The following is an 8590-nucleotide window of genomic DNA, read 5'->3' as shown; positions in this document are numbered from 1 at the left end:
TCCATCACGTGAGTGGAGGGGCCACATTGTGGCTAGGATTGTACCTGGGATTGGTACTATCCCTGAAAAGAGCTTTTCTGTTTTCAGACCACTCACTTCTGGTCTCTCAATATGTATTTGTAGTTATTTCTGTTGCCCTGAGGAAGGGGTTGGGGGTTAAAATTTCTGTTACAGTTTTCTAGGCCTGGGACTGGGAATTTAAAAGATTTACCCTGCCATGCAGATGTATGTTTAGGGACTCACCTTGGCCCCTTCCACTTGTAAGATCCGCATCAGTGTCAGAGTGTGGGTCTGGAGAGGGGACATTTCCTTGAATGAAGAAACTCAATGACTTTGGAAGACATGGAGATTTCTCTCTGTACTTGCAAACTCTGATCACAGAAATAAGTGTCATGAGAGGCTGTTCATGACCCTGATCCTTGGAGGGGTGCCTATTTTACATTCTGTAAAAAATTAATACTACTAATAAACCCACATTGTGATTATTTTGTGTCAGGCACTGTCTAAGCATTTTATTTACATATGAAATTTCTTAATGTTCCCATCAGCCCTGAGGTAAGTGTTCTTATTATTTTCAATAGAGACGTGGAAATGGAGGCACAGAGAGGGTAAGTAAATTGTCCAGGGTCACCAGCAAGGAAGGAACAGAGCCCAGTTTTGGGCCCAGGCAATCCGGCCCTAGAGTCCGTGTGCTCATTATCTTGTTAGGTGCTGTTTTTTGATTTTGAGGTAATTTAACAGCTATGGCAAGTCGCCAAACCTCAAAGGGACTCCTTTAAAAAAAGTGGTCATAGCAAAGGCTTTTTGAAAGTTCAAATCCTGTTCAGGTATTTATCTCTTAAAGAATTCTAATAAATTACTCAGGTGTGAGTCTTCCCCACCGCAGCAATGAGTGATTCTCCTTAAGTTTTGAGTAACTGGAGAATCTAATTTTCATGATCCATCAGTTTACAGGGTGCATGGGGATGTTTTCTGGGAGGCAGCTGTGGTTTGGTGAGATGAGCACTAGAGACGCACACAGGTTTCAACCCAGCTGCACCGCTGAACTCAGCATGGGGCCCAACTACTGAGTGTCTCTGAGCTCTGGTTTTCTCATCTACAACTTGTATCATAAAAGGTGGTATGTATGAAATCGACAAGGTTGTGTGGATAAAATGACATTGGGTGTGGGCCTAGCACAACCTTTGGCTAAATCTGAGACTGCTGTGAGCCCAGGGACAGAGGGACTGTACTGGAGACCCCTGACAAGGCCTTTTTTCTGCTCCATGTGACTTTCAAGACCCTCTCAAACCCTGACCCTCGAGGCTAACAGAGGTGCAGACAAAGCCCAGGGCTGGCTACACTGATTTATTGAAAACACAGATCAAGACAGAGATGAACAGAGGAGGAGGGGGAGAGGCTGGGAGACTCTGACCATTGGCCCCCTGGCAGCCCAGGACGGGGTCCTGGTCTTGGTCCTTCCTGCCCTGGAGTCCTCTTCCTCTGGGCGCCAAGGGGACTTCTTTCTGGGGTAGCCTTTCCCAGCATGGGGTGAAGTGGGGTAGGGTGGAGTTGTTGGGGGGAAGGCTGGTAGAGCCAAGTGAGAGGGGATCACAGATACACCTAAGAGTCTAGGAGCACGACAAAGATTTTCAAAGTGCTGGAGAAGTAACCCAGTGCTTGCTCTGCCCCAGGGCTGGACCAGGCACTGCTGGGCGGGAGAGATGCCGGGGCGAGGGCTTGAGTTGGAGCACCTAACATCTGCGGCAGCTGCTGGCACAGGAGCCCACGCCATAGGAGCTGATGCCACAGGATCCGACGCCGCCAGTGCCCAGGCCACAAGATGTGATGGAACCGCAGGGGCCGCAGGGAGTGCAGGGCGCGCACATTCCAGTGCTCACCGCCAGGTTCCCGCTGCAGGGAGCGCTGCAGACGCTGCCTGTCACTGGCTGGGACCCGGACACGCAGAGGTCCCCGCAGATGACTCCGCCTCGGGAGCTGCTCACACCTGTGAACCCCAAGCCTGAGTCAAAATTCTGAGGGTGAGTTATCCTATCTTCTGATGTCACCCCAACTCTAGGTCGATCTAATTCCACAGTTGTGGTCCTTCCTGCTGTGTCTGATCCCAAACCCGGCTTGCTGGGATGCCAGCCCTTCCTTTAATATTTCGGCCTCAGTGAAATCCCACCTTCCAAACTCTGCTATTCTTTCTAGGAAGAGAGTAAATCCACTGACCCAGAATCTATGTTACTTACAAACATTCACGGCTCCAACACCTTCACATAGTCTGAGAGAAAAGAAGAAAACGGGCAGTATTAGTTAGTGACTTGGCCAGAGTGGCAGATAAAACTCCACAAATTTAGTGGGGAGGGTCCACAAGAGCAGAGGCCTGCAGTAAGAGACCTTCCATCTACAAAATGATAAATGATGAGTTTAGCCCAGAATCCTGGCCCTCGCTCTGCCAGAACAAATGGTGGCCTTTGTTTATGGCGCAGAAATGGCACTCATCCAGGTAAGGCCCCACCTGTGCTCCTCGCCCTCCAGCAGGCGCCTGTAGGTGGCGATCTCGATGTCCAGGCCCAGCTTGGAGTTCATCACCTCCTGGTACTCCTTGAGCAGGCAGGCCATGTCCTGCTTGGCCTTCTGCAGGGCGGCCTCCAGCTCAGCCAGCTTGCAGCGCGCATCACTGACGGCCGTCTCGCCCTGCTGCTCAGCCTGGGTCACTGCAGTCTCCAGCTTGGTGTTCTGAGGACCCAGAAGAGAACAGTGTGGGTTATGGTCCCTAGGTCTCTCTGTCCATTTGCTGGGTGTCTCCTATCTCTTGCACCCAGCTGAAAACACCCCAGTAACAGCCTTCTCACCTTCATCACGAGTGTCTCCCTGAGTGACCACAACTGGGGACTCTAAGTTTTGCAAATAGACTAGAGAATAAATGGTGAGATCCAGACTGAGCACACATGGCCTGTGGGACCCTGCTTGGCCCCCAACCTCTCTGGTGGCCTAGGACACTGATGTCCCGCACCTGGCACTTGGCGTTCTCAACCTCGGCGGTCAGCCTCTGCACCATGCGGTTCAGCTCGTTGATCTCCTCCTTGGTGCGGCGCAGGGTCTCCCCGTGACGGATCACTGTGGCCTTCATCTCCTCGCACTGGGGGGAAGCAGAGACTCGTGGTGGACGTGCCATCCATTCAGGGCACCACAGATGATCGTGCACACCATCCATGCCAACCCTGCCCTGCCACCTCAACCTGAGAGCTGTCTGGCCTTCAGTTACCAGCCCTAGGGATCAGAATCACCCTTTCCAGACAAAAGCAGCCTTTCCTAATCTATACCTCACATTCCTCCCACAGCCGTGTCTAGGAGGCAGGCGTCCTGTGCCACTCACCTTGCTGCGGTACCAGGACTCGGCCTCGGCCCGGCTGCGGCTGGCGATGTCGTCATACTGGGCCTTGATCTCGGCAATGACGCAGTCCATGTTCAGGTCTCGGCTGTTGTCCATCTTGACGATGACCGAGGTGTCTGAGATATGAGCATGGAGGACGCGGATTTCCTGTGGGGCAGGAGTGGGAGGACCTTGTTTATGCTACAGCCTCACCCACCGTAGCGTGTACCCAGTCTTCTCAGCCCTTTCCTGGTCTCCAGCTCTCACCCCCATGGACTGAAGCTCTATGCCCAAATCCCTTTCCACCTCCTGTCTGAGGCCAATGCCTTCTCCTCCTGGCTGGCTGTCAGCTTTCTTTCCAGACCACAACCCCTCACCTCCTCATACAGTCGCCGCAGGAAGTCGATCTCCTGGGTCAGGGCCTCTGCGTTGGCCTCCAGGTCTGACTTGCGGAGGTAGGCGCAGTCCACGTCCTGGAAGGGTGGGCAGTTTTCAAAGAGGGCTCAGAGGACCCCTGGTGATTCCCACCCCAAACTCTTCTCTCTTTCCACCCATTCGTGGAGGCCAGGTGGGTGAGGCCAGTGGAAGGATTCCCAGTGTTCCCATTACCATCCCACCTCCATACTTTCTGACCTTCCTGGGATGAAACTCACCACTTCCTCACCTTCTGAGAACAAACCACTTTTACCATGAAGTTGGCCCACCACCCTTGCCCACCACCACCCTTTCTCCCCACCCTCCTGCAACAACTTACCCTCTCTTTTCTCTATTTCACTCACCTTGTTCCAGGATGCCTGCCCAGACTGACTCACCGTTCAGCCACCGTGACCCCCCTGTCCCCCAGCCATGACGTCCCTGTCCCCCCTCACACTCCTCGCACACCCCACCTGCCACTACTGGTGCTGCTCCACCCTCCCCACTCCCTGGGTCTCCACTCCTTCTTTTGGTCAGACATCCCACAGCTCTACACAGGATGCGGTCTCTCAACAGAGACCGAAGATGTCAGCCTCCATTGGACCCAAGGCACAGACCACAACCTCTGAAGCAGAGCAGGACATCCAGAGGCCAACCCAGCCGTGCCCCGCCCCAGGACAGGGTGCTAGTGAGATCCCCTGTGTCTGTGCTCCCCGATCCCATGTTACTCACCTTCTTCAGAGCCACAAACTCATTCTCAGCTGTTGCTCTCAGAGAAACTTCCTCCTCGTACCTGAGGCAGAAGGGCGGAGAGGGAGGTCACGGAAGGGCAGGTCTCTCATGAACCTCCCACAAAGGGGACAATGTTAGGAACCTGCCAACACAGCCAAACCCCTGGCAGCTCTGTTGGGTCCTTTTGGTTGGATTTGGAATGTCTCCATCTTCAATTGAGGGACCTATGGGGCTCATCTTCTGGGACCTCATAGCCCTGTATCCCAAAGCTACACTGCAGTCTCCTCAGGAGGAAAATAAGGCCTCAGCCCCCAGCCCCCAGCTAGAAGTAGACAGCACTGCAGCCCCCACCACCCCGTCACCTGGGTGTCCATCCCAGTTCATGGGTGGGGTTTATGAGTCTCAGAGGCCATCAGCACTCAGCACCCTAGGCAGTGGGGTACCCAGAGCCCCAGGACATGTCAGCCCTGAGTGACAGTAGGGTTCATGTCACATCATGAGCCACGTGCTGTAGGTGGGAAGTCAGGAGGAGACGGCCTGGAAGACAGCAGAAGCTTCCTTCCAGCAGAACACAGGCAACAGCCGCTGCAAAGCACGGGCAACAATCTGGCTCCGAGAAGAGCCGACGGAGGTGGGTGACAGATCTCCTGGCGCAATCACAGCCCTACTCTTAGGCAGGCATCTGGGCAACCATTGCACAGGTGCAAAGATCCTGCTCCACACTGCCAACCTGGCCTGCGTGGCTGCTCACCCTACTCGGAAATTCTTCTTGTGTCTGATCCAGTGAGCTTTAACCTCTGTCATTTCCTGTGCCCAATGTCAAACCCAGCCACACTCACTTCTTCTTGTAGCCCTCCATCACCTCCTGCACGTGGTTGAGCTCTGAGGCCAGCCTCCCGCTGTCGGCCTCCGCACACTCGGCCTCCCTCCTCAGCGTCTCCATGTAGCCCTCGAACAGCGGCTCCAGGTTGCTCTCGCAGCACTTGCGGTTCTGGTAGAACTGCCACTTGGTCTCCAGCAGCTTGTTCTGCTGCTCCAGGAAGCGCACCTGCCATTCGAGGTGGGGAACAGGGGTCAGATGGCTCTGGGTGCTCCAAAGGCCGTTTGTAGGGTTTTTCTAAGGTAAACTTCCAAACCTGCAGCTCAGCAGAAATGAAAGGGGGACAGTGGTAGACAAATCAACTTTTGGATATCCTGAATATGATCTATATCTGGATTTTCCAATTTAGAGATAAGGACTCGGGGCTGGGAAAGGTCCCTTCTTTCAGGTGAACTGAGTTATCCCGACCGGATGAGCCCGGGTAGCACATAGTCAGATTGCAGGTGGAGGGCCCACCTCCTCACCCTGAATCTAGAAGAGGTGCCCTCTCAGGCAGAGTTCTAAGATTCAGATCACAGCATAGGGTTTCTAGTGATAGGTAACAGGGAAATGTATGGGCCGATATCTAGAGGAGAGCCCTGCTACTCTGGCCCCTCCCCCACTTCATTGGACAGCCAGTCCACCCTAGTCCTCAGAGGGCACACACTCCTCACTGTGGGCCTGGCACCTCTGTAATTTCAGAAGCAACAGTCGTCTTCCTCCTCAATTTCCTGAAGTCTAGTTGTGCCTCAAAACAACCAGGTCACAGCTCTCTTCCATAATCTCTGCTGTCTAAACTCCCAGCTGATTCTTCTGGGTCTTGTGTATCTGTTTTTGTTTGTGTGTGGCTTCTCTCATCAGAATGGGAGTTCATGCAGGCAGAACTCTTTCTGCCTCTGCCTCTGACTGACCCGCCAGGGCCCTTCCTGAGTCCTGAGTATGGGTGGGGGTCAGGAAGGGTGTGTGTATTCAAGGGCGCCCACCTTGTCGATGAAGGCAGCGAACCTGCTGTTGAGACACTTGATCTGCTCCTTCTCCTCATGCTTCACGCACTGCGCGTTGGGGTCGATGTCCAGGTTGAGGGGTGTGAGGAGGCTCTCGTTGACCGACACGGTGGTGATGCAGGGCGGGCTGGGTCCGCACACGCCGCCGGAGCGGTACCCGAAGCTGCGGCCGCAGGAGCCGGAGCGGAAGCCCCCGCACATGCTCTGGCTGCCAAAGGTCCCGGGGAGGCCGCGGTAGCAGGAGAGGCCGCGGTAGGGGGCGGCGGTGATGCAGCAGCGGCCGGGCCGGGGCCCACAGGCCGACGCGCAGCTGAAGGACTGGCCACAGAATCCTGTTCCGCAGGTCATTGCGTTTCCGGAGGTCTGGGTTGCACAGTCAAGTATATGAGTTCTGGAGTTTTGGTGGATACTCCAATGTGCTCCTCAAGGTGTTTGGGTCCTATTTATGCTCCAACGGGAAGGGGCCGGCTATGCAGATGGTGTTGGGCAATTTGTGCTTTATGAGCTTGGGCTGTTAGCCGGGTTCAACCCACTGTTTAGAATGTGCTTTAATGGAGTGGCCCGCACCCTCCTCTGAAGGATGCCAATGTCGGGGCTGTAGGGGAACTCACCATGTTTCATCCTGAAACAGCCTCGCCAGCAGGGCCTGCGCTCATGTGAGGGTACTGGGGAGAGAAGGGCAGGGCAGGGCAGGGCAGGGGAGGGGCCGAGAGGGATGAATAGGTCCAGGAGAAGGGGAAGCGAAGGGAGGCCAGATGCTGGGAGAAGCAAGGAGGAGGGGACCTGTACAAGGAGGAGTGAGAGGGGAGGAATCCTAGGAGGAGTGGCCAATGTGCCACTGCAACTCCCTTCATTGTCCAGCGGGCTGCTGAAATACGCCTGACTTATTTTTAGAAATTTTTTATTATTTACCATGGCAGTAGCTACTGCATTATTAAATATTTATTTGATGCCTTTTTAGCTTTTATTAGAAAATTTTCCAGACATATAGGAAAGTTGAAAGAATAGTATAACAGACATCATGAGATATTTCACCTAGATACCTAGATTCAACAGATGCTAACATTGTGTCATATTTCCTTCCACATTGGTTCAGTTATTTGACAGTTATAGGAAGCATGGCATATAATGCTTAAAGTTTTTGGCATGTATTTCTTAACAATAAGGACATTTTCAAGTGCAAGAAAATGAACAATAATTCCATAGAATCATCCATTCCACATTCAATTTTTCCAATTGTTCCCATATTTTTAAAAGTAGGTTTTATGTGATTTAACTTGTGGCTCTAACCCTTGTATTTTCTATACACTGAAAGTTAACTATAAAGCTGGGCTGTTCAGTATAGTACCCAGTAAGCAGAAGTGGTTATTTAAATTAGTTGATATTAAATAAATTGAAAATTGAGTTCCCCAGTTGTACTAGCTACATGTCACACAGGACTAGTGGTTACGTTATTGGACAATATAGATATAAAACATTTCTACAATCACACCAGCACAATTACTAGAGGCTTAATTGGGTTTAATTGGAACATTTTTAGACAGAATACTTCATAAATGATGCATGTAACTCTTACCGGATCACCCCAGGAAGCACAATGTGTCAGGTTGTTCTATTATTAATGATATTAAATCAGATCACTTGAATACATTTCACCCTGTAAAATGAGAAATTACTCTGTAGGGGAACATATTTTGATAAGAGAATTTTTTTTTTTTTAGTTACCTACCATCATTACATGACATAAATGACCTCTAATTCTTACAACCATATGAACTATGTGTCATTATATCCATCTTACAGATGAGGACACTGAAGCACCGAGGCTAGCTAATTTGCCCAAATTCTCCCAGCGTGTAAGTGATAGAACTCAGGAGATGCCATGCCTTCTCACCTAAAAGCTACAACAACCCCTGGACTGCCTAATACCTGGGAAATCAAGAGGGTAGAGAGAGTTGTTTAGGAGGAGATATCTGTGGATTTAGGATTGGGGCATCAGCCTAAGGAAGATGAGCAGAGTTAGAGGGGGTTGGGGTGGTTAGAACCAGGAGGGGAGTGAATGTGGCATAGGGCAATGTGAAGCTGGCGACTGGAGACAGGTGTGGGTTGGAGCTGCAGGATCTTATGTCTGTGAAATGAAAAGCGGCACTTTTTTTTTTTTTTGTATTTTTCTGAAGCTGAAAACGGGGAGGCAGTCAGACAGACTTCCGCATGCGCCCA

At 51.8% G+C, this 8590-nt stretch overlaps 1 protein-coding gene across 1 annotated transcript; it reads right to left on the bottom strand.

Annotated features, from left to right (window-relative positions):
- Positions 1-1340: 1340 nt before the first annotated feature.
- Positions 1341-6787, bottom strand: LOC136383590 (keratin, type II cuticular Hb1). The gene is made up of 9 exons (XM_066353647.1): positions 6350-6787; positions 5347-5555; positions 4508-4568; positions 3739-3834; positions 3365-3529; positions 3002-3127; positions 2504-2724; positions 2235-2266; positions 1341-1987 (listed from the first exon to the last, which is right to left on the bottom strand). Exons 1-9 carry the CDS (start codon positions 6716-6718, stop codon positions 1734-1736), a joined length of 1533 nt encoding a protein of 510 aa, XP_066209744.1. The 5' UTR covers positions 6719-6787; the 3' UTR covers positions 1341-1733.
- Between the last annotated feature and the right edge of the window lie 1803 nt (positions 6788-8590).

Source organism: Saccopteryx leptura, chromosome 1, assembly GCF_036850995.1.
Source record: "Saccopteryx leptura isolate mSacLep1 chromosome 1, mSacLep1_pri_phased_curated, whole genome shotgun sequence".
NCBI classification, from domain to species: domain Eukaryota; kingdom Metazoa; phylum Chordata; class Mammalia; order Chiroptera; family Emballonuridae; genus Saccopteryx; species Saccopteryx leptura.
This window is presented reverse-complemented; position numbering and strand designations above follow the sequence as displayed.